Raw genomic sequence first — 26,971 nt, 5'->3', positions numbered from 1 at the left:
TTCATACAGCCCAGGGCCCATGGCCTTCTTAATTTGCCCCTGACAGTCGCCTATTCTCGGACACATTTGTTTTTAGTAGGAATAGTTTAATGATGGGACAGCGATTTATTTACAGTGCATGCCACCAGTAATAACCTGCCTTTGTGGTTGCTTTTTAAGAACTCTTTACAAGCTATACAGCCAGGAAGAGTTTGTTTATTACTGTGACTCACCCCTCCCATTGATGTTAGACTGTCAGACAGCAGCAAGGAGAGTCTCTAGTGGTAAGGACCTCTAGTGGTAAAGAATAAACTGCACTTGCATGTATTGAGACAAATTATAATTGTCTTTGCATTTAGTTTCAATACAGATATTTTGTTGTCTGTGGTCAAGATAAAAACATCTAAAAAATGTATTTAAATCGCCAGGATTTGGGTAAAATGGTCTCTCATAATCTTTAACCCCTTAAGGACCAAGCCCTTTTTTGTTTTTGCGTCTTTATTTTTCACTCCGCACCTTCAAAAATCTATAACTTTTTTATTTTTACATGTAAAGAGTTGTGTATGGGCTTTTTTTCTGCGTAACAAATTGTGCTTCATAGTGGTGGTATTCAATATTCTATGCCGTATACTGGAAAGCGGAAAAAAAATTCTGAATGCAGTGAAAATGATTAAAAAACACATTTCTTGTGGGCTTGGATCTTAAGGCTTTCACTGTGCGCCCAGAATGACAGGTCTACTTCATTCTTTGGGTCGGTAAGACCACGGGGATACCAAATTTGTATAGGTTTTATAATGTTTTCATACATTTACAAAAATTAAAACCTCCTGTACAAAAAAAAAATTCTTGATTTTGCCAACTTCTGGTGCTAATAACTTTTTCATACTTTGATGTACAGTGAGACTTTTGATGACATTTTCAATGTTTATATTTTTAGGACTGTACGGCCATTCGATCACTTTTTATTACATTTTTTATACTTTTGCCATTTGCGGATTTGGGGGCTATTTTCCGTTATGGGGTTAAACACAGTGAAAAACAGTTATTATATTTTGATAGATCGGGCATTTTCAGGAAGCGGGGATACCTAATGTGTTTATGATTTTTACTGATTATTTATTTATATGACTTCTAAGGAAAGGGGGGTGATTTGAATTTTTAGGGTTTTTTAATATAATTTTTTTAAAACTTATTTTTATTTTTTTTACTATTTTTCAGACTCCCTAGGGTACTTTAACCCTAGGTTGTCTGATTGATTCTCACATATACCGCCATACTACAGTATGGCAGCATATGGGGATTTTGTACACCAGCTATTATAACTGTAATTTATAGCCTAGTTCATGATAGCCTCGGATCTTTGTGTGCCCCAAGGCTGTCATAGCAACGGATCCCAGCTTCCTGATGAGGTCATGGGGAGTCATGACGATCGGAGCCAAGATGGCGGCGCCCCAGCTTGTTAATGGCGCCACACACAATCGGTGCTAGCAAACGCCCGGTGAGTGTGAAGAGGGCTCAGAGGGTGAAGGTGTGTGTCACACTATCTCTCTGCTCACTGACAATCTGCAAGGTGTGCTCTCTCCTCTGTCAGGGGCTGGGAAGTTTGTGATAGAATATGGCAGGAGAGGACAGGGGAAGAGCGCTAAATTGGAGGTTTAAGGTGAAAATTGTGCTCACCGTGTGGGGTTGTGCTAGGATAGGCACAACGCTACGAGATATTAGGAATTGGATGACAGATGGTCTGGTGCTGCCTGGTGGAGGATCTCTCTGGATTTTTGGGAAGTGGTATTATGCTTGTGATTCAACCAGATGGCGCACTCAGAGTGTGGTATACAAATAGATTTATTAAAGGTCTAGAAACACAACGGATTTCGGGGTTAAAGTTCCCCTTTATCAAGTGTACAAAGACAGTGCTGGTGATGTTGTCTGTATCATCCAAAGCATCAGGAGCTGGGGCCTAAGAGCTGCTCATTTGGTGAGAGCCTTGGCCTAAGAGGCCTTGCCCCTTCCTGTCCAGGGGTTTTGTTAGGCCCTGGTCAGGTGGTGGCTCACTCTCCAGTTCACGTGGAAGAATATAATTGGATAACAATCATTACATATCTTAACCCTTGCTGTACAGGCAGGGTCTACCACTGCCAATTACCTCTTTACGACTGTATAATCCCTGAGGTGAGTTGTGCAGGCTGACCTGCCAGGAGAGACACAGACTGAGGGGCTTATTTGCAACACTCCTCGGCCTGCACATTGGCAGGGGTGTTGCACATCTCAAGTAGGATCACAAGAAAATGAACAGCATGTGAGTTAAATATGACTTTCACAGCAAAGGGTCTGTATACTTATGTCCATGTGATATTTCAGTTTTTCTTGGTTAATAAATTAGAAAAAAAATCTACATTTCTGTTTTTTTTTCGTCAAAATGGGGTGCAGAGTGTACATTAATAATTTAAAAATTTTTTTTTTGATCTTACCAATTGGCTGCAATGAAACAAAGAGTGAAAAATTCAAAGGGGTCTGAATACTTTCCATACCCACTGTATATACAACGTTACCTAACAAACTGCAAAATGATGTCAACAGTGAAATTTAAGAGAGAACTCATCAGACTGCTTGGCTTCCAGACAGCAAAATAAATCCACAATGTTGTCTATAACCTTGTTCCCAACTGTAGCTTTACATGTAACAAAATGATTTATAGGTCCAAGGTAAAAACATGAATTCAGTTTAGGCACTTACTATTATTGACCACAATAGTTACTAGGTAGAAGCTGTTTTATAACAAAACATAATGTTATTTGATTGTTTAGCTCAGAGTTCAATAGTTTTCATAAGGAACACAATAGGGTTTTCGATTTAAGCATCTTCTCTGATGAAAGGATACAAAATTATATTCCTCCTGTAATAAAACTAATTTTTATGGACATTACCAAAGCGTACAGAAGGGAAACAGGTGTATTGTAACTTAAAACAAGTGTCAGTTTCTTCCTGTAGTTGAAAAATTAATCAGTAAATAAAACAGTAAAGGCATTGGGATTTTTTTTGCTGACTTAACCCTTGCAGCTGCATATATACTAAGTTATTTAACAATACATTGACCGACTGCTACTTTTGACATTAAAATGATCTCCTAAGGGGCCACATTTGGCAGCTTTCATCATAAATCTCAGTGCACATAAGAAGTGCTGAGGCTTCAAAAGACATCAATGAGTTGTGGGTCATGTGGCTTATGGGTCTGGTAGCAACTGCAACCTCTATAGTTAAGTCCTTGTATATTTCATTTGTTGCTGACACTATAGCTTTGCAGTAATCGAAAACAGACCAAAAACAGCTCTTTTTACTATTTAGTCAGAACAGCTGATTGTTGGGGATGCCTATTGTCTGAAATGGATGACCATTTACAACATATCATAATTATAGGCCACTGATATTAAATTCTTCCTGAAATGCTCAAAAAAGGTTTCTTTTACCAAATTCAAAGGTTTTTTTTACCAGTTTGGCGAAGTGAGGGTCATGATGCTGAAGGATTCCATAGAAATCTCAGGTTCTTTAAAATTTGTTGTTGAAGTTTATCCTGCTGTCACTATTAACATAACAACATAACATCTATGCAAATTTTATGTTATGCCTAATCCCCAGATATGTTTTTATTTCACCTGTGGCCCCTGACAAACCTTGCCCTGCATTGCTTTAAACCAGATTTAATATCCAGAGCACAACTACACATTAAAACAGCATAGAATATCCACAGCATTTTTACGTTAATGTGGTATTAGCCTCCAGCAATGTTACACTTCATCCACCAATAGTCTTACTGTGAACCTGTCAGGTGGTATTGTTGCTATGAGCAGGCAGGATATTATTTGGGACTCATTAAAAGTATGCAGGGACATTACAGGAGCAATGAGGACACCCAGTGGATATGCTCATGTATTACAGCCATAGTTCTGAGTGGAAGAGGATTTCAGGGACTGCTATGTTATGGCCTGTCCCATAAAAGGAAATCTACCACCTTAAAAAATCAGTATAGTGCTATGCTCACTTACTGATAGCTGTTATCATGCTTTGTGTATCCTTGGGCACTTAATCATACTTATATTGCTACCTTGCCATCTTTAGGATATCTTAGGATTGTTTCTCTATCTATATTCAACTGGACATTCATAGTATATAAGGCTGGAAAAAGACACAAGTCCATCAAGGCCAACCTTTAAAAATTAAATAAATGTTTTATCCCCATAACCCGTAATATTTTTTCTCTCCAGAACTGCCCAAGGAGCTTACAGACAGAGTGGGACCTCCATGGATATGAGTGTTATCCCCTGTCCTGTGGATAGTTTATAGCAAGGAAACTAAGGACAAACCATTTTAGTAAGTTACTGGGGCACATTTACTTACCCATCCTGTCGCATTCCAAGAAAGTGCAGTGACCGACTGGAATGCACTCTGGCACGATTCACTAAGATCGTGCGCCCGATATCCTGCATCTGTCGCTTCCCCACTCAGGTCCGCCAGAGTTCATCTTCTTCTTTCTGGTGTATGTAAGTGCATTGTCTTGCGACACAATTTGAATGTTAAATCAGTCTGAATCAGTCGGATTGTCTGACGGCCTGCCCCCCCCCCCCCAATTTCCGTCGCATTAAAGACAGTGCAGATGCTCCACAATCCGATTGTGTGCGACACAATCCCCAGTTAAATACCTGTCACAGGGGCGCAAATCCCGAAAATGTCTAAATTCCAACAAAAATGCGATCTGTGGACCGTTAGTAAATAAGTCCCACTGTGTCTGAATTTTTTTAGGAAGAAGGAGCCAATCAAGTAAGTGTCTTATACGTTTCATTTTGACAAGTGAACATAGTTAGGAAGATCTTCTAGATGTTGTAGAACTCAATGAATTAATGATAACGAGACATCAGTGTAAGTCAGCACTACATACCTGTAGCCCATTGTTGGTGATTACACGTGGCTTCTCATCATTTATAGCTTGGACAACAACATTGATTGTTACTGGATGGCTATGGTGATTCACATCAGAAGCATTGGCCATAATGGTGAAACTGTCATTCCTAGTTTCACTGGCATCATGTTCATAAAATATTTGCCCTTGGTCCAGCTGAAAAGGAACATCCAGAATTATATTAGTATGGAGGTACATGTGGGAAGCATAAGAGCTATATAATAAGTTGGTGGACAGGTTGTAAAGGGGATTTAAAGCAAAAATTTTGACAAGAAGCCAAAATGACTATTACTAAGGCACCTATAATATTATTTGCATAAATATAAAAACAGAATTTTCTCTAAAATGAGAAACTGGGAAAGTATGCATGGAAAGCCTGAACAGTAACACATTCCGTTTCTTTTAATGGGACAACCTGTAAGTTTATTGACCACCTTTAATTGATTGTTCCTGTTTCAGAAAATAAATTGTTTGCATGATGAGATATTGTTTTACAATATGTTTTCTGTATCACCTCATCACAGTTTTTAGATCTCTGCTTGATGTCATTCTATAGAAAGCTTCTATGGTCAATGGTCATGTGATGTCACGCAGGTGCATGGCTTGTTAGTATGCGCTGTGCACCTGTGTGACCATTAACCCCTTCACGCTCTGTGGCGGATATATCCGCCACGGAGCGCAATGACTTAGCGCTCAGTGGCGGATATATCCGCCACGGCGCTTATGCCGGCTCGGCTCTGGATCAGAGCCGAACCGGCATCGGGAAACACGGGGTGCCGGCTGTAACTAATAGCCGGCACCCCAGTGTAACACCCGCGATCGGAGTTGTCTCCGATCGCGGGTGCTTAACCCGTTAAATGCCGCGGTCAGCGCGACCGCGGCATCTAACAAGCATCTGGGGGGTCTTTCCCCCACGATCGGCCCCCCCGAACCGTTTTTGGGGGGCGCCGATCGTTGCCATAGCAACTCTGGGGTCCGATCTGGACCCCAGAGTTACTTGCAAGAATTGCCAGTAAGATGGCGTCTGTGACGTCATCTTACTGGCACAGTGCCAGCCTATGCAAGTGTATAGGCTGACACTGATAATACTCTGCAATACATCAGTATTGCAGAATATTATCATGAAGAAGCAATCAGAAGATTGCTTCTTCATGTCCCATGGTATAAAAGTGAAAAAGTAAAAAAAAAAAAGTTATTCAATAAAAAAATAAAGTCATAAATCACTAAAAATGCCCCAAACTCCCAAAACATATAAAGAGACATATAACTCAAAAAAAAGTCATAACACAAACCCCACATATATAGTATCACCGCGTCCGTAACAACCCGTAGAATAAAAGTAAATCATTATTGAACCCACACGATAAACGCTGTAAAAAAAAACTGTTATAAACCCTCCAAAAATTATGATTTTTACCTTTTCAATCCCACAAAAAATGCTATAAAATGCTATCAAAAATCCATATGTACTCAGACATGATACTGGTGCAAAGTACAACATGTCCCGCAAAAAACAAGCCATCAACCAGCTCCGTAGCCAAAAAAGTAACAATGTTATGCCACTTGGAAGACGGCAATACATAAATGATAGATTTTTCCCCACATTAGGGTTTTGTTTGACAAATTTAGTAAAACGTAAGAAAATATATTCATGTCTGGTATCCCCGTAATCGTATCAACCCATAGAATAAAGATAACATGATTATTAGTCTATACGGTGAACACCAAAAAAAAAAAAGTAAAAAATCCAGTACAGAATTGATGCTTTTCTACTCCTGCCCTCAAAAAAAGTTCCTAAATTTTCAACAATAGGTGATACCAACCCCAAAATGGTAACAATGGAAAAAGCATCTCATCCCGCAAAAAAAATGCCGTCACATGGCCCCAATAACGAAAAAGCGAAAATGTTATAGCCTTCAAAAGGGGCCAATGAGGAAACTAAAATCCTGGCAGCTGCAGCGCCCTCCTTCCCTTCTGCACCTCGCTGTGCCCCCATAAAACAAGTCACAGCCACATGTGGGGGGTCGCTGCACTCAGGAGAAATTGCAGCACAAATTGTATGGTGGGTTTTCTCTTTTTATATTTTGGAAATGTGTAAATTTTAGTGCTAAATGAACGTATAAGGGAACAATATGACCATTCTAAATTTCACCTCCATTTTGATTCAATTACTATGAAGATCTCAAGGGGTTAACAATCTTCGTAAAAGCTGTTTCTGATAGCTTGAGGGGTGCAGATTTGAAAATGGGTAGATTATATAGGGGGTTTTGATGCTAAATATGTAAAATTTCATTCCCAAAATAGTCAATTCTGAAAATCCGGAAAAGTGATATTCTTTTTGTAAGCCGCGTGACATCAAAATAAATTATCCAAACATTTCAGAAATTATGAAAATGTAAAGTAGACAAATGGGAAATGTTATTCAGCAACTTATTTAGGTGGTAAATCTATCTGCCTGAAAACGCAATGATTTAGAATTTCGAAAATGGCAAATTTTTCAAAAAATTTATCATATTTTCTTTTTTTTGTAAATAAACGCAAAACTTATCTGCCAGAATTTACCACTAAAATGAAGTACAACATGTGGGGAAAAAACTATCTCAGAATCGCTTTGTTAAGTAACAGTGTTCAAAAGTTATAACCATATAAAGCGACGCAGGTCAGAATCCAAAAAATCGGGCTGAGCCTTAAGCTACAAAATGGCTGCGTCCTTAAGGGGTTAATGTTTCCTATCCACTGGAAGTAAACCTAAAAAGCCACAAGGAATTGATGCAGAAAGTATTTTGGAAAATTGTATAACTATTCATTATATATAAAACAATATTTTTTCGCTGAAATGGAAACACCCATTAATCTTAAGGGGCAGTTTTACTTATTACATATTACATATGATATACCGGTATTGTCCATATGATATATTTTTATGCCCTTCACCGTATAGGTATGCTGACATAAAAGCTGCTCTGGTTATTAACAAAGTAAAATAATGATATATTTTTTCTTGCTATTTTTAATATTTTGTAATGTTTTATTTAACATTTGTTTAAAGTTCCACTTTAGACTTCAATAGGGTATCACTTCATTGCTTCTATAATACAATGAATTACTTTTGTATTGTAACTTTGTCACTGACAATTAACCTCTGCTTGGTCCATTCGGCTTCCGCTCTTATAATATAATATCTGATAATATCTTAAAATATAATAAAAAAGCTCTTTCTCCATCTAAATTCTTAGATTATATGATCACAATTGACTGTGGCATCCATGGGGCAGTGGTGTAACTAGGAGAGGCAGGGCCCCATAGTGAACTTCTGAATAGGGCCCCACTTACCCCTTAACACCATATACACCATATAACACAATCATATACGTAGCATACATTTAGAGCATATACACATCACAAATACACACATGCAGCATATTCACATGAAATAACCCAGATGCTGGGGCCCCCTGACCCTGTGGGCCCCATAGCAGTTGCTGCAGTTACGCCCCTGTTATGGGGTTAGATTGCCTTGATCAGCGTTTTCTGTCCATGGGGCAGATGCAGCAGGATCCTGACTGTTTGTTATCGCTAGCCTTCTTCTGCAAGCCACCATACAAGCAAGTTCTTCCTCAGGTGTCAACATTTAGCTTGCGTCACTTATGTGCTCATCCTAAGGATTAAACGGGACATATAATGTAAATGAAATCCTTACCTCATTCCAATTGAATTCTCGCAATTCATTTTTCTCTTGATTGATAATACGCCCATTCTTTGGAGATTCAAGTATTATAAGGTCTAAGTTGAGACTCATGTAGTAGTCATTGGGGACCTGAATAATGCTGTTGGATAAGACTGCTGTCCCACCCTCAGTCACTTTCAGTTCTTTAACTTCCAGTGGTATATTAACAGATAATACCTCAATAGGAACCACAATCTCTTGAGTTGTTCCACCTGCAGACACTTCCAGCATCATCTGGTCAGGGAGCATGTCAGTGGATGAGTGCAGATACAAGATCATTCCTTTGTTAATATCTTCTTGAGTAAAAGTATATACAAAGTCCAAACTTGGTGATCCATCAGAAGATAGTTCTCCACCAACAGAAACCAAGTGTCCAAAATATGGAGAACCCATAAGACTGTATGCAATTTTCTGAGGGAATATGCCGTCTGCGGAGACCTGATGACACAAAATAAATTATTAGGTTAATTGTGGCTGCTAGTGCATAATAATGCATAAAAATGTAAATGGACCTAAATTTTTTAGTGTTCAATTTGAAGGTAAGACAAAGCAATGAATTTGTCGTTCATGATGTTACAGAAGTGGTGATACCAAATATACCATGCGGGAAAAAGTATTTAGTCAGCAACCAATTGTTCAAGTTCTCCCACTTAAAAAGATGAGAGAGGCCATTAATTGACATCATAGATAGACCTCAACTATAAACCTAGAAAATCACATTGTCTGATTTTGAAAGAATGTATTTGCAAATTATGTTGGAAAATAAGGTCAAATGTATTCTGTAAGCCTTCACAAGTTTGGCACACACTGTTGCTGGTATGTTGGTCTATTCCTCTATGCGATTCCCTTCTAGAGCAGTGATGTTTCAACTCCCTACAAAGGTTTTCTATGGGGTTGAGATTTGGAGACTGGCTAAGCTACTTGTGCAGGACCTTGATATGCTTCTTATGAAGCCACTCCTTTGTTGCCCCATCGGTGTGCTTGGGATCATTTCCATGCTGAAAGACCCAGCCACGTTTTATCTTCAGTGCCCTTGCTGATGGAAGGAGGTTTGCAGTCAAAATCTCACGATACACAGCTCCATTCATTCTTTCATGGACACGGTCACCTTGGTGCCTTTGCAGAGAAACAGGCCAGAAACATGATGTTGCCACCCCCATGTTTTACAGTACAGTCATGGCCATAAGTTTTGAGAATGACACAAATATTATATTTTCACATGATCTGTTGCCCTCTGGTTTTTATGTGTGTTTGTCAGATGTTTTTATCACACACAGATATACAAGTGCAATCATATTATGAGTAACAAAAGCTTTTATTGGCAGTTGATGAGTTAATGCAGCAAGTCAATATTTGCAGTGTTGACCCTTCTTCTTCGGGACCTCTGCAATTCTCCCTGGCAGCTTGTGGACCAAATCCTGACTGATAGCAGTCCATTCTTGCACAATCAATGCTCGCATTTTGTCACAATTTGTTGGTTTTTGTTTGTCCACCCGTCTCTTGATGATCGACCACAAGTTCTCAATGGGATTAAGATCTGGGGAGTTTCCAGGCCATGGACCCAAAATCTCAATGTTTTGTTTCCTGGGCAATTTAGTAATCACCGTTTCTTTATGGCAAGGTGCTCCATCATGCTGGAAAAGGAATTGTTAATCACCAAACTGCTCTTGGACGCTTGGGAGAAGTTGCTCTTGGAGGACATTCTGGTACCATTCTTTATTCATGGACGTGATTTTAGACAAGACTGTGAGAGAGACGATTTCCTTGGCTGAGACGTAACCATGAATGGTTGCAGGATGCTTTACAGTTCGCATGAGACAAGACCGGTGGTATCACTCACCTTGTCTTCTCCGAACAAGCTGTTTTCCAGATGTTCCAAACAATTGGAAAGGGCATTCATCAGAGAAAATGACTTTACCCCCGTCCTCAGCAGTCCACTCCCTGTACCTTTTGCAGAATATCCGTCTGGTCCTGATGTTTTTTCTGGAGAGAAGTGGCTTCTTTGCTGCCCTCCTTGACACTAGGCCTTGCTCCAAGAGTCTCCGCCTCACAGTGCATGCAGATGCACTCACACCTGCCTGCTGCCATTCCTGAGCAAGCTCTGCACTGCTGGTAGCCTGATCCCGAAGCTGAAACACTTTTAAGAGATGGTCCTGGCGCTTGCTGGTCCTTCTTGGGCACCCTGGAGCCTTTTTGGCAACAATGGAGCCTCTCTCCTTGAATGCCTTGATGATGCGATAGATTGTTGACTGAGATGCAATCTTTCTAGCTGCGATACTCTTCCCTGTTAGGCCAGTTTTGTGCAGTGCAATGATGACTGCACGTGTTTCTTTAGAGATAACCATGGTTAACAGAGAAACAATGATGCCAAGCACCAGCCTCCTTTTAAGGTGTCCAGTGGTGTGATTCTTACTTAATCATGACAGATTCATCTCCAGCCCTGTCCTCATCAACACCCACACCTGTGTGAATGGAGCAATCACTGAAACGATGTTAGCTGCTCCTTTTAAGGCAGGCCTGCAATGAAGTTGATATGTGTTTTCTAGGCAAATATTGACTTTGCAATTAATTGCTGTTAAGCTGATCACTCTCTATAACATTCTGGAGTATATGCAAATTGCCATTATAAAACCTGATGCAGTAGACTTTTTAAAAATTAACATTTGTATAATTCTCAAAACTTATGGCCATGACTGTATATATAAAATACAAGAACATTTCCTCCCATCCTCACATAGACAAGTTTAATCTTAAAAAGTATTTTGATTAATATGATTAAAAGGGAACCTGTGAAGAAGGGTGCGTAGGGCTAGCCAAAAAATCACAGGCATAATGTGCCAGTACCAGAATGCGAATAGGGAAGTGACATAGAATGAGAGGCACTGGTTTTGGAGGGTAAACAGCAGTGAAGAGGTGGAGGGAGCTTGACTGCATGGTTGAACTCCCCCATCTCCTTAACTATATGATAAAGCACAGAGAGTTTGAACAAAAGTTATTTTTGAAGGAATGTTGAATCATCTAGAAACTGCATTACAAGGTATTGTTGGAGCTTTAACCCTAAATTTGATAGTTACTGGATAGTCTTTTATCCTCACTGAGATGAATTGTTATGAGAAATATTCCCTCTGTAGGAACCCTAAAATGGAACCCTTGTTAATTGTTTAAGCACACAAAGCATATACAGACAATACAGGAAGTAAGTATGGCCGCTCTTATGACATTTTCTAAAGATTAAACATTAAAAAACTACAACAGTTAAAACACACAAGGCACTTATATTCTACAGACTAAGGCCTCATTCACATGGCCATTGGGGGACATATACAGGGCGACGTATATACGCCGGATACACATCCCCCATAGGCCGGCAATGGGCGTGTGGTGCCATATGGAGTGGTACGGTGCTGCACACTTGCGGCACTGTACCGTTCCGTAGTGATGAAAAAAAAGGATGTGCCCTATGTTTCTCTATGGAGAGGGGCGGGAGTGAGCCTCGGCGCCTAAGACTACATTCACAAACCTTAGCACGGCGGGCACACGTCAGCACTGAGGAGAGGAGGAGGGGGTGAGCGCTGCTTACCCCCACCCCTCTCCACAGAGTAACATGGGGCATGCCCTGTATTCCAAGAAAAGATAGAACATGTCCTATCTTTGCATGCGGTACGGAACGGTATGGCGCAATGCGCCCATTGCCGTCTATGATGCTGTATATACATCCCCAATACGGCAGTGTGAATGCAGCCTAATAGACGGATTTTTGATTGTTGATACATCTTCAAATTTAATTACAAATTTAGCAGAAATTTTATCAAAACATAGTATTACTATGGCAATACTGTCATAGTGCTACAAGTGCATGCTACCCAGCAACATGACCTTTTACTATGACCTGCCATAGCAGAGTGAAGAGGATCTAAAAAAGGGTCAAAGGGGATTATAGTATTATATAATATTGCTAGGTTATACAAATTGTTCATTCTCAGTGGATAGTAATTTAGATATACTCACCAAAAGAAATTCTTTCTTGATCTCTGCTGCTTCACCTTGAAAGACATATATTTTCTCATTATGTATCACATTCAGTGGTACAGGTGGGGAATCAGAAATGACTTGCACCTTGATGTCACCTACTGCTTCAACCTGGTTGACCTCAACCGAAATCCTGAAATGGTCTCTGTTACTTCCTTCTCCACTGTGCCGGTAAACTACTAATCCATCTGCTAAATCTTGTTGTGAGAATGATTCTGTAGGTTGGCCTTCCCTTAAAACTTCTCCCCACCTTGGTTTAGTTTTGATGTGATATTTTATTTCATCATCTGTACGCAAGTCCAAGTTGGTCTCTATGTTAAGATTTTTGGGTGTCAGAGTTCCTTCTCCTCCTGCGACCACATCGAGTGTAGTCATGTTGGCAATATGGATAAAAGGATCAGATGCCTGGACCTCTAAAATAGTAGTAAGATGATGTAGTCCATCAGATACCTGTAACTGTATTGAGCCTTGGTCAGGACCACTATGTATAAACAGTATTCTGTGCTTTCTGATATCATCTTGTGTAAATCTCATTACTACAAGTGATGGTTCATCCTCAAATACGATTCTTCCAAAAGCCACCCCATATCTCACTAGAACTATTTGTGAATCAGTTGTACCCGAGTCTGAGTCTAAAAATGCAATGTCATTGGTAGTCAACAACTTTTTCCCATCACGAACCACATTGAATACTTTATGTACTATTTGCTTAGGAGCATTGTCATTAACAGGCTGAATAGATACACGGAAAACGTCTCTCACAACCTCCTCTTCTTTACCTTCTCCTTCTCCACTGGTATCAGAAGCACTACCCTCAAGCTGCTTAAAAACTACAAATGGTATATCATCCTCAGTGGTCTCAGAGCCGTCATGCTTGTAAAGGAGAAGACCATCTAGAATATCATCATTAGTAAACTCTGTTACCCCTTCTTCTTGATCTGTCTGAGAATTTCCCTTTCGAATTAACATCCCATGTTGAGGTCCATCAATTACTTCATATGTAAAACCAGTGCTCCTACTGCTTTTTATGAAAAGATGATCTTGGGTTATTGTTCCTGCTTCACCTTCTAGTACATGCAGTAGTTGATTAGTAAGTTGTGGGGCATCAGGATCTACCCCAATGAGAATTTTGTATGTAAACACTGGGGAATTCCTTGTGTTGTATATCACTTGAAATTGAAATTGGTCCTCCGTTTCCATAGTATTTCGCACTGTGGCTGCATAGCTGACATGTCTATTATTTACATCTTCCTGGGTAAAATGGGATCCTTCCATTATCCTTCTTCCATCCAATAGGAGATTTCCCTTTCTTGGGGATTGGATAATGAAGTATATGAATGATGCTAGTTCATGATCATTCACGTTTGTTTCCACTTGCAAATGCTTGTCTGTGAAGTTCACTTCACGCTTTTTTCCCAACTTAAGGGGAATAATTCTTGCCATCTGTAAACTTGATTTCTTGACTCTGACCTGAATTGTGTTATTACTAACTACCTGTGTGCCTATTTTTAATTGAATTTTCATGTTTTCACTTAACTCTTCTCCATGAAGTTCTGATTCTGTACTTAGGTACCTCACAGCAGATCTTTGCAGATCATCTTGTTTAAAGGTATCTGTTGCTTTCCACTCTTCTCCAGGCACTAGAGTCTGTACCATACCTAGCCTGGGGTAGTCAATGATTTCATAGGTAATATCAATTCCTAGTTTTTCTGCATTTGTAACCACAGGTAGGTTGGAAAGTGTGATTAATGCAGGTGTTCCCTCATGTACAACTACTGCATTCTGGGTTACATTTATCAGAGGCTGAACTGCTAAAAAGGTTACAATTTCTGGAGAACTTTTTGAAGTTCCATCACTGGCCTGTATGGTGAAATTTGCCTCATGTCCAGACTTGTGTAAAAATACCACTTGACCTGCTTCCAATTTTTTGCAGGAGAATTCATGAATAGCTTCCCCAGGTTTGTCCTGAGTTTCGAAATGTCCTTGTTTAGAATCTCCAGTGACTGAAATGGTGAGAAATTCACATGGCGTATCTGGGTCTGTAATGTTGATAAAATCCCCTGTTAAAATTTTTTGTCCATAAAATAAAATCCAAAATGTATTCCCTCTAGGAAACTGGATAATAGGAGTAGATGTAGGAGAAATATTTACTGCAAGAGTAAAACGCTGGGGTTTTCTTAGACACTCAGGGACATTTATTCCACTGGCTAATGATAGCTCTAGATTTATCTGGTCTTTATATGACTCTGAACCATCATGGATATATCGTACTCTGTAACTGTTTATGTCTAGCAGGGTAAATTTTTTTCTGGTTTCACCACCTGATATTCCAAGCTCTAGTTTACCATGTTGACTGCTGCCAACTATAGTAAAAACCAGCTGAGATTGACGTAAGCCAACTTTGTCCAAGTCAACTGTGGGGTTAATATGTCTCCATTCAAGGGCTGCTATTCCCCCCCTGGCTACTGCTACAGGCTTAGGGTGTAGAAGTGGTGGTATTTTAGTTTTATTGGGTTCCAACTTGCAAATATCTGCGAGACTCTCAAACATTGTTGGAGAAGTTGTGATGGGAATGATTGTAGTGATATAGTCATCATATTCTACGTAGTCATCATATTCATGGCAACCATCTGTTACATCTCTGCTTGTCAAAGCATCTTGTATTTTCATCTTCTTGGAGTTAATCTTTAAGTTCATAATGCATCCTAAAAAAGATTTATACTCCATATCATCCGTAAAAATATTTCCAAGAGGACCTTCCCGCATGTTAGCTAAAGTAATGCCATCCACGCCACCAAGGTAGAGATCACCATGGAAGTCCCATTTTTGTCCCACACTATTTAAAGAGATTAGAGTTGATGTTTTATCCACATCCAGCTGAATATTAGAATCATCTACAGAAATCTGAATAGTGTGGATCTGACTGTCACTGATGTATGCCAAGTTTTCAAATTTTATAGCAGATATACCAGTGTCAAAAACTCCTTGAAGGTGACCACCAGCAATTTCAACATATAAGTAAGATTTCTGAGGTCCTGATTGGTAAATCAAAGGTGCACGCCCTGGTCTAGAAGTCTCCAAAATAATTTCAATTGACCCATGTGGTTTAATTTCCCAGCTTGGAAACTTTACATATGAGCGTGGTCCCAGAAATCCAAATGATCCAGTAGTAATCCGAAGGTCCGCATGACAAATTTCCCAATCACCATAAAATTCTACTTGAGGAAAGGATCCAGAAAGCAGGTCCATTTTATCAAATGTGGCTTCCATAATGCAGCCATTAAATGTAGGAATATTTGCAAAATGATCAGATGTGTTATTTCCACCAGTCCCACCAAGGTGGATACTGTGATATGTGAACAGCTTCTGTCGTGGCCATGAAAAATCCAAAATGCTGGTGAAGTTGTCCAGTGTTAAAGTCATCAAAGACTCTGTAACTTGTAAATCTATTTTATGGCTGTTGCTATTTTGCAGAACAATTGATTTTGGCAAGGTGAGTATGGATTCTCCTATTGTTCTTTTCAATCGAGTCTGAAAGGAATAAAAGAAAAGAACATGTTAAAACTTAGTACAGTAGTAGTAGTAATAAAGACATTCCTATCTATCTATCTATCTATCTATCTATCTATCTAAAAAAAGGAAAGTCCACAGCAGCACAATGTCCAAAATTCCCCTACAAGGGGGGATGCGGAGGCCTCAGAAATCCAAAAAATGAAGCAGCACCTCATCTATCCATGTATCATCTATCTATCTATCTATGTATCTCCTATCTATCTATCTATCTATCTATCTATCTATCTATCCATCCATCTATGTATCTTCTATCTATCTATGTATCTCCTATCTATCTATTGATTTGTCATCGCTTTCCATTCATCTAAGGGTAATGTAGGTATACTACCAGATCTCTCAGGTATTGTATAAAATATCCTTTTTAGCATTCCCCCATTAAGCTACAAATCTACTCCAAATTCTTTATGCAAATGAGCTGAAGAGTCATATTTACAGGCTGGGAAGCTGGGGGGAGAGCATCACTTCTGATGCCCCTATCTCAGTTTTAAAAATACAGTTCTTGGTGATGTTGAGCCCAAGCTACAGGGAGTTCCTATAGTCAGGACTTCACTCTTTTTCTGCAGCTCACATTCCCAGCTATGTCTTTCACTGCCTTTTCCTATACCTGTTCCTAGGTGCTATTCAGCCCAAGATAGTGGTGACTTATTTGCTTATGATTTTGGAAGCAAATTTTTATTTTGTATTCCAAGCTTAAAAGAGGGATTTCTGAAAAGCATATTTCAGACACTACTTGAGGGCACTGTTAATATTCTGGAAAAAAGTAATTGACAGGCTCCCTTTAAATTTGATTGTATACTTTGCACAAGAGTTGCACATTTTCTGATCATTTTGTACACGTGACCCATTAGGCTAAGACGTTATTAGAGGGAATGTAGTGGATGCGGTGGCATCTGGGCCAAGGATATAATCCATCTAACTACGTAAGAAACGTAAATACCAGAAACTACTACAGGAATAAAAACACTGATTCTGAACATCATGTGGTTTATAGACTTCATTTTCCAGCAGCTCTTATCTCTTTGGCATATATCTGTGGTTGCTTATGGTTACTTAAATGATGTGTGCTGAATATGTCTCCCGAGCATGCCAGGGCTAAATGCAGAATGCTAAAAGGAGGGTTAATTGTAATATTCTTGGTAGTCCAAAGTGATTATTGGGTTAATACCAATTATCTCTGGCGGTCTATACAAGTTACACAGAGAATATCAATAAACAGTATTCTCTATGGTCTAGGGTGCTAAGTGTTAAATATATAATGTTGAAGAAGTAAATGTTTGGGACAGACAATTTTATGTCTATCTGAATTGTTCCAGAAGTACTTTTAGACCTTGACTATACCTCACACATAAAATGAAAAAGAAACTTTTCCTGCATTCTCCACTAGTGGGAGCTAAAAGCATAAAGATTTATATATCTTGTGTATGCTGTCATTTATTATCTAAAGGGTTTTCTGAAATAAAAAAAAAAAAAACCTTGGGGAGAAGTGGGAGTGGAAGTGCAGTTGCCACATACCTAATATACAATGCATATTAAAATTAAAGAACAACACACAATTTCCTAAATATCAAGGTCATTGTGTAGTCCTATGTGACTATATCCTGACATGAGTAAAATAGCAGTATTTTAATGTTTTAAAATAACACTTTCAGTAAACTTTCAGATACCTGCAAGTTAATGGTGTTAATCTGGCACATGGTGCTAATTTCCTCAACCCCTTAACAACTTGGCCCTCTTAGTTTTTTCACTTCCATTTTACACTCCCCACCTTTTTCCATGCCTTGTATTGGGAAGTGGGAAAAAAAATCCAAATACAGTGAAAATGGTCAAAAAACACATCATTTGTGCCGTTTTCTTGTGGGCTTGGATTTCACGGCTTTTACTGTGTGCCCCAAATGACAGGTCTGCTTCATTCTTTGGGTCCGTGTGATCATGGGGATACCAAATTTGTATAGGTTTTATAATGTTTTTATACATTTACAAAAATTAAAACCTCCTGTACAAATTTTTTGTTTTGGATTTTGCCGTCTTCTGGTGCTAATAACTTTTTCATACTTTGGTATACTGAGCTGTGGGTGGTGTCATTTTTTACGACTTTTGATGACGTTTTCAATGCTGCCATTTTTTAGGACTGTACATCCTTTCGATCACTTTTTATAGAATTTTTTATATTTTTTAAAATGGCAAAAAAGTGCCATTTTTTACTTTAGGCGCTATTTTCCATTATGGGATTAAACGCTGTGAAAAACCATTATTATATTTTGATAGATCAGGCATTTTAGGACAATTTTTATTTTTACTATTTTTCAGACTCCCTGGGGTGCTTTAACCCTAGGTTGTCTGATCGATCCTACACTCGCGCCTGCGCAACTTCAAATTTTTATCCTGGCCGGCTTCGCACGCGAAATTGCGCAGGTGCGAGTGTGCCCGAGAGCTCGGTGACGTCACCAGCTCTCCGGCACCTCCTAATCAGGCACGCGCACGGTCGCGTGCATGGTTCGCCGAGCACATATTATGGTGCGCCAAAGCGTGGTTGAAATATAAAGAATAAAACAGTTTAATAAGGAATACGGCGGTTTCTGCAAATAATGAAGATATGCTCCGGCATTAGCTCAACCTGAGCTGGTGCAAGGTATTTGAGGGTTATAACTGCCATTATAAAGTGGTAGGTTTCCTTTAAACTATTGTTTTTCTACTAATGGTCTCAAGAAGAAAGAGTTTTCTGAACACTATTGAATCCCAGAAAACCTTTAACCTTCTGGGTACATGAAAACTGGATTTTAATTGGTTGCAAAAGATAAGAATTGTTCACATTTTTAATGCGTGGAAGTTGCTGCTTTGCTTAGTTTAGTTGCAGGAAGCTGTATAAGAAGAGATGTGTGTACATATGTATGTGGACAGAGGGGGGCAGCTGAGGACAGTTTCTGAATCCCACAGCATGACATTTGGTTTTAATTAAGATTGTAGGAACAAACTGATTTATAGCGGAAGTTTGTGTTAGTGTATCTCAGTATGCAAGCACATCTTCAGTAGTTTAAGTGTTTAAGACATTTGTGTGTATTGGTCTCTTACGGTTCCCATAAGAAGCTGGATTTTTTGTTATTATTTTCCCTCTGGTAATTCGCTTTCTCTCTTGTCTGTGATTTTGTTGCTTCAAAGATGAATGTTCTTTTTTGGGCTGTGTTTATAGCAGCTACATGATTGTATATACAGATGCAATGAAGCTTTAGGGCTGCAATGTTTTCGCATTATGATGATACAGTGGGAAATTCACTAATACGTTTATATCAGTGAATCAAAAGGGCAGTATCCATTTATCTATCCTTTGTAGTTCCAGTTCCCCAGCTTTCAATATTAGCTGATCAGTGAGTAACCTCTCCCTTTTCATATAGATGATTTATGAGGTTGATAGGTAATCAATAGGTTATCAATATCTCAATCCAGGAAACCCCATTTAAAGAGAATGTATCAACATTATTTATTCTGCCTTTTTAAAACCTGATAGAAAAACTTTTTTTTAATCCCTTTATATTTTCTGATTTTAGATTTATTATTTAAATCTCTGTATATGGAAGAAGTACTCTTGTAAGCAAAGAGGGCTGTGCCATAGGACATATTGGGCAGAGGAACATCGAGAAGTGGGGTGGGGGGATTTGGAGACATGGCACGATAAACAAGCTCTTGATAAATGCCCTCCAATAAAAGTTTGTTGAAATCCATTGTACCCACCATGACATCTGCCATTAGGAGAGACGTGGGAGACCTTCATACATACATACATATTAGATGAGTTGGTGGATTTGGCCATAATTAATCTAATTTGTATGGTTTACTCAATGCTGAATTAGATAAGGGTACCCTTTAGCACTGGCAGGCCAAACTCATCTTTGTCTTTTACAAGTTCAGTGCCCATTACAGGACAAAATTATTTTAAAAAAATATATAAGTGTAAATGAACCAAGTGTATATGTGTACAGTATATTAAAGTGTTATACTTTAATGTTGCAAATCTTACAAATTGCTCACCATGAACACTTGCCAGTATCTGCCCAAACAGTAAAAAGTAATATCCAAAGTGATTCTGGCTAGATAGTTCTGTACACAGTACACAGACTCACCTGGATTGTCCCATTGACCAGCTCTACCAGTAGATACTCAGATTCTCCATATGCAAGGAAAAGGAGACCAGAATTCTCAGTTGGCACAAATGTCATATGCAGGTTGACATCTAGATTTTTTGGGGGGTCAGTCTCTTCTGTATTCTGTCCTGGAAAAGCGATAGATACACAAACTTAATAAACATTATTTTACACTTTTTGTACACCTAAAAGTGAAATATTCACATTACCTTAGCCAGAAATTAGCAAAGTAAAACAATATGTGGTTACCTCATTCATATTGTTTCATTATTACTGTCGTAATTAATGTCGTATTATGTCTGTATATTTTGTCTGCTGCAGAATGTGCACTGCCTCTATAACAGTATGGACCACAAAATGCAGTATTGTGGTGAAATAGCATAATCAAAGTACAAAGGATATATATATATATCGCGTACACCCATTATTTCTAGTGGATAAGAATGTATCTAGGTCACAAAATGACCCACATGAGAGTGGCCAATCTATAGGGTACATGTATGATGTATGATTTGTAAGGGGTCATAGTCTGGCTAATTTTACTGTAGATTTAAAGGTAATGAACCATTTTACATACTCGTATATAGAGTAAAATTTAAAAAAATGAAAAAAATACTTACCTGTCCTTTCCCTTGGAGATTGAGCAATGCTCCATATGTCCTCCCAATCTCTGTTTGCATGCAAATTACATTTTGATGGCTGCATCACCCATGTGTTGTATTACTGCCATTGTATCACAATAATGGGAGCCAGCATAGAAGCAATGTGACAAGTGATTTCCTACAGCAGTCACATGCCAAACGTATACAAACAGCTACCAAGATATACATTTTTTATATACAATAATCTTAATAAGGTGAAAATAGGATATCCCTTTAAATATATTCAACTGTAAGCTATCAGATTGGGTAACATATGCATACTTTTAAAGTTACAGTAGCTTCAGTCCAAAGTTAAATAAATGAAGCATGGAAACTGTATCTGCCAAAACACAATATAATTGTGTCAGAGTTATGGAAAGCTGGAAGCGTAAACTTCACTCGTTATCTATTGACAGGCATAATATATCTCTTCCTAGATAACGTATTCAACTCCTGCTTTATTATCTTTCTGTGGATTTCTTTTAGTATGCAATTTATAACTAAGCTTTGCATCGATATTTGTGAAACTAAAATGTGCCATAACTAAGATTTGTCTGCTTTCTTTTAAAGTAACATGGTATTCTGCAATGTACACGCACTCTCTTATACCATGTCCAATGGTGATAAATATGGCCAGGTCTTCAGTGAAGGCACAAATCCCTCACTTTCTCCAGCCTCATCCCCAATAGCCTAATTGAGTTGAAGCTAGAAGTGTCATAAACTCCACAGGAGGTTTAGTCTCAAAGGAATTTCGCAGGCTGCTTGGTACCAACTGTTTCAGAGGCTTCCCTCCATTTTGTTTGGCAACAGACAAAGGATTATAAAAATCCCAGACCAATATGTTGGATATGGGCAGTTATGAAGTTATGGTCCATCTCTGCCCAAGGGCAAATACATTTTTAGATTTGGTATAGCCAGAGGATCGTATAGCTATGACTCACTAGATTCTAATATTCTTGTACACAGAGATACAAATATCTCTGTATGGAACCATAGCAAATGGGTCAGGTTTGTTATCCATGTGATCCAGATATCCATTGATACCAGAATCCTGACCCTATGACTTCCCCTTGAGAAGCTAGAACTTAACTGGATTTAATACCAGGTTGGAGGGTCCTTAAATGTGTTGCTTTTTGCTCACTCTTCCGCTTCGGGAAAAAATAGTAGTTTTAAGATTCTAGAGAAACTATAAAATGAATGTGAGCTACAAAGATAGATCAATTTGAACACAAAAAAAATACTTGAACAACCTCTTGAAAAGTATTAATCTTTGAATCTCTAGATAAATTACATTTTATTTTATTTTGCTATTGCCCATACTTTTGATATATGTTGCAAACAGTTAATAACATTGTATATTTTCATATTTCCTACAAAGCAGTTCAGTAATTTTTCACATGCTTTAACTATTTATTCTACTTTTTATTTTTTTTGAAAATTAGAATCAGTTGAATGGTTGAGAAGATTAGATCCTAAAAATTATTGAGATGGGCGTCATGTTCAAGTGTAAATGAGTGTCTGCCATCCTGCTTATGGCAAGCCGTTAATATGCATGTGCTATTGAGTAAGTGTTTGTGACTCATTTGCTGCAAAACAGAAGGCCTTTCAGCTCTGGAGGAAAATATTATTTCAGCTTTTCCCGCTTTTATGCTGTGGGATCACACACCAACCGAAAAATGCATGATACAAACAAGAAAAGGGGAATAAAACAGACTTTGTTGCACACACAGAAACCCAATAACCTATACGGCAAAGACATAAACATAGGGCCCGGTCCTGTGATTAGTTAATGGGTGGTGTGTAGTGATCCCTTGTGATTCGCTGAGGATGCTGTACAATGAGGTAGTGTGACTGACCTAGTAAGAGGCTTGTGTGAAGGAGCAAAATGAGTTCTATATAACATGAGTGGAGCTGCTGTTGAAAGCTAAAGAGTGCTATGCAGGGCTGGGCAGTACACTGTTACTATATTTGGAGGTATAATAGCCAGTGTGTTGGTGCCAATGCTGATGATTCAGAGTTCGGGAGACTTGGGAGACAGCAGGAAAACCACATCAAGATGAGGGACCTACAGAGCTTAATCCCCTAACTAACTCTTTACTAGGGATCTACAGTATGTGGTATCATTAACACTTTCATAGCACGACATGGTTTATCACAGATCTTACATATCTTGTCAAACATTTTGCAAATTGTTATAGAAAGTGAAGTACTGTATATACTCAGTATATGCCAACCCGAGTATAAGCCAAGGCCCCTAATTTTACCACCAAAAACTGCGAAAATCTATTGACTCGAGTATAAGCCGAGGGTGTGAAATGCATTGATCACAGCCTCCCAGTATATAGCCAGCCAGCCCCCAGTAGTATATAGTCATCCCCAAATAGTATATAGCCTACCAGACCCCAGCAGAATATAGCCAGCCAGCCTGCCCCCTTAGGTATATAGCCAGCCTGCCCCCTTAAGTATACAGCCAGCCATATAGTCAGTCAGCCCACTTAAGTATACAGCCAGCCAGCCCTCTTAAGTTTACAGCCAGCCAGCCTGCCCCCTTAGGTATATAGCCAGCCTGCCCCCTTAAGTATACAGCCAGCCAGCCTGCTCCCTTAAGTATACAGCCAGCCAACCGGCCCACTTAAGTATACAGCCAGCCAGCCCCCTTTACTGTACAGCCAGCCAGCCCCCTTAAGTATACAGCCAGCCAGCCCCCTTAAGTATACAGACAGCCAGCCAGCCCCCTTAAGTATACAACAGCCAGGCAGTCCCCTTAAGTATACAGCCACCAAGCCCCCTTTACTGTACAGCCAGCCCCTTTAGTAGCCAGCCAAGCCGCAGTTTGCCAACCACATAAAAAAATAAACTTACATAATTACTTAAACTATGACATCATAGTAGCATATAGTCAGTCAGCCCACTTAAGTATACAGCCAGCCAGCCCTCTTAAGTTTACAGCCAGCCAGCCTGCCCCCTTAGGTATATAGCCAGCCTGCCCCCTTAAGTATACAGCCAGCCAGCCTGCTCCCTTAAGTATACAGCCAGCCAACCGGCCCACTTAAGTATACAGCCAGCCAGCCCCCTTTACTGTACAGCCAGCCAGCCCCCTTAAGTATACAGCCAGCCAGCCCCCTTAAGTATACAGACAGCCAGCCAGCCCCCTTAAGTATACAACAGCCAGGCAGTCCCCTTAAGTATACAGCCACCAAGCCCCCTTTACTGTACAGCCAGCCCCTTTAGTAGCCAGCCAAGCCGCAGTTTGCCAACCACATAAAAAAATAAACTTACATAATTACTTAAACTATGACATCATAGTATGTATACTTTTCTTATGTAAAAATTTAACAGAAAGTACCTGATAAGGGATACAGTATTACCACATAATCCCACCACCACCATGTTCACTGCCATTCGCGCATAATGGCCCACAGTTATTAAAGCCTCTGAACCAGTTTTTTATCCGATTTTGTACATTCTTTTTAGTGCAAACTGCTTGTATGTGTATTTATAAAGTGTTTGCTGCACTATACCTAACATAATACAAAATTCTGCACTGAAAATGGTGTTCCAGTGCAGAAGGACCGTGAGCTAGATTTATCATGCAGTGTCTGACAGAATTGTGTTGTATGCTTTATGCTCCAAAAGTTGGTGCACTCTGTCAGAGCAGTGCAGGGGGAGCCAGATTCATGAATCTCTGCACTAGTGCAGTTTGCACTGATTTTGATAAATGTGGCCCAATATCATAGATTGTAAGCTCTTGAGAGCAGGGTCCTCACTCCAATCGTTGTTATTACTCAGTAATGTCTTATTTTATTTGTATATTTACTGTATGATCTTTAAAGTGCTGCATAATACTGTAAGATAGCGCTCTATAAATTAATCTTTCTTATTATATTGTCACATGACCAAAGTGATGGGTCAACTGTGGCTGTGTCATCAGATAGATGCATATGCTTTCTGCACTGGAAAACAAACTTCTTTGTTGTTGGATATTGTAGCAATTTTTTGCCCTTAAAAGGGGGGTAAGAGCCTAGCAACTGTTTCCCTCTACCTGTCTGCACTTTGACTCCCCTGTGAGAAAAGCACATTATAAATGTTTGATGTTGATATTCCCTATTGAGAGTACATTTGCCTTCAACCAAGTGTTGTTCATACACCTTGGGGTTCAGTAGCAGGGGTGTAACGATAGCGGTCGCATGGTGTGCGATCAGGGCCTGCAGGTGAAGGGAGTCTAAACTGCTAGTATGATATGATGTTTGCTACTATTAAATATCAGCGGTGCTATTATTAAAAATATGAGGGGTGCTGCTATTAAATATATGAGGGGTGCTGCTTTGAAATTATGCGTGCTTCTATTAAATATATGTTGAATACTGTGGGTTACATGAGGGTTGCTGCTTAATTAATGAATGGGATGCTGGTGCTGTATAAAAATGTGTGGGTGCTTGGGTGCTGTATATAAATTATATATTATATTTTTAGGGGCTGTGGAGATGTGCAGCAAGGAACTGAAGACACCTCTTGGCAGGCAAATCCTGCGGTGACGTCCCAGAGATGTCATAGTGAAGCAGTATACCTGATGGAGAAATATTGTAACCTGTGAGGAGCCCACCAGGATACAGATTAGGATGGAGTCGGTCAGAACAGAGGTATATCTCTGCTATATGTATCTCAGCTCTCGTGCCCATCGGTGGGGACAAAGTTTGCATCGGGGCCCATTACAGTCTTATTATACCACTGATCAGTTTTCGGCCAAACAAGTGTTTTTTAAAAAGCTGTCTAAGGTATATAGTCACCTTCATACTCACAGTTCACCTATTTTTGCTTTAGCACTGTTGTAGAAAAGATATGAAGCTGGAAGTAGGAAATAATCATATTAACTATAATCAGGCTTTAATTTGATTGAACTATTTTCTTCAAAAGGCAAACATGTCAGCATCTACTCATATTCTGCACTAAGAATCTTTGAGCTGCTGCACAGAGATGACTTATATTATTGCATGCCAAAAGCTGACACCATACTTGAATTAACTCCTGTTAGAATCAGCTCAGTAACCCAGTAGTTGCTGGCCTACATTAAATATTCCTTTGTAACCCTTCCCCTTTCTAATTATAGCTCAGTGATGCTTGTCCATAATACTGATACTCCGCAGGTCCCCCTGAGGAATGACAGACATTTAGCTGAAAGATGGAAAATAGTGCTTTATATAAATAGTGAAGCTGTGAGATCACCATAAACGTCTAGCATGAGGAAGCATTCACAGGGCCTGCTGTGTGTGCAAGGGAAAGGACGAGAATTTGTGAAAGGTCTAGACTGCAGAAGTCTGTGACTTCATATAATATTGCAGAACATTGATGTACTTTGCTGTTTTCCAGAACCAACATACTAAATATTTCACAGGCATTTTTTACAATGTTGTATCAGGCCTCTTTTTGCAAAATATAAAACAATATTTACTATACAATACATACTACAAATGTGTAGTGCTGCCCAAAAAACTATGATGTTTTGAGAAAATCTCATGAAAATTGTTTTGCCACTGGAAAAGTAAACTCTAATCAGAGACTTTGGGAGACATTTATCATATGCCGGCGCTTGCACTGCCATATGATCTAAGCCACGCCCCTCTACAGCACCGATGTACCCCCCCTGATGTACTTAGTGGGTGGCTGCAGATAACTGTTATAGAAGCCTTCATAAATCTCCCCCATCAACTTCAAGTCAGCTGATCTACCTGATGGTTATTGAAATATGGTAGTACAGATATTTGTTAAGTGGAATTTTTAAGAATTCTTTTCTTGATGTACAATAATAATTCCGCCTTTTAAGTGGATTTTCCAGGATTTTAGTATAGATGACCTCAAGAAGCATTAAAAATTGCAATGGAAACAGTAAACAGTTCTTCTTTCATATATGGAAATTAAATACTGTAGATAAAATAGC

At 39.2% G+C, this 26,971-nt stretch overlaps 1 protein-coding gene across 1 annotated transcript in view; it reads right to left on the bottom strand.

Annotated features, from left to right (window-relative positions):
• Positions 1-26,971, bottom strand: part of CSPG4 (chondroitin sulfate proteoglycan 4) — a 67,713-nt gene that overhangs the window by 15,294 nt on the left and 25,448 nt on the right. Inside the window, exons 2-5 of the mRNA XM_072147866.1 lie at positions 20,375-20,523; positions 12,666-16,217; positions 8,631-9,095; positions 4,910-5,086 (exon numbers count right to left, since the gene is read on the bottom strand). Of these exons, the coding sequence (XP_072003967.1) occupies positions 4,910-5,086; positions 8,631-9,095; positions 12,666-16,217; positions 20,375-20,523 (4,343 nt within the window). The remainder of the gene's footprint in view (positions 1-4,909; positions 5,087-8,630; positions 9,096-12,665; positions 16,218-20,374; positions 20,524-26,971) is intronic.

Source organism: Engystomops pustulosus, chromosome 4 (assembly GCF_040894005.1).
Source record: "Engystomops pustulosus chromosome 4, aEngPut4.maternal, whole genome shotgun sequence".
NCBI lineage: Eukaryota > Metazoa > Chordata > Amphibia > Anura > Leptodactylidae > Engystomops > Engystomops pustulosus.
This window is presented reverse-complemented; position numbering and strand designations above follow the sequence as displayed.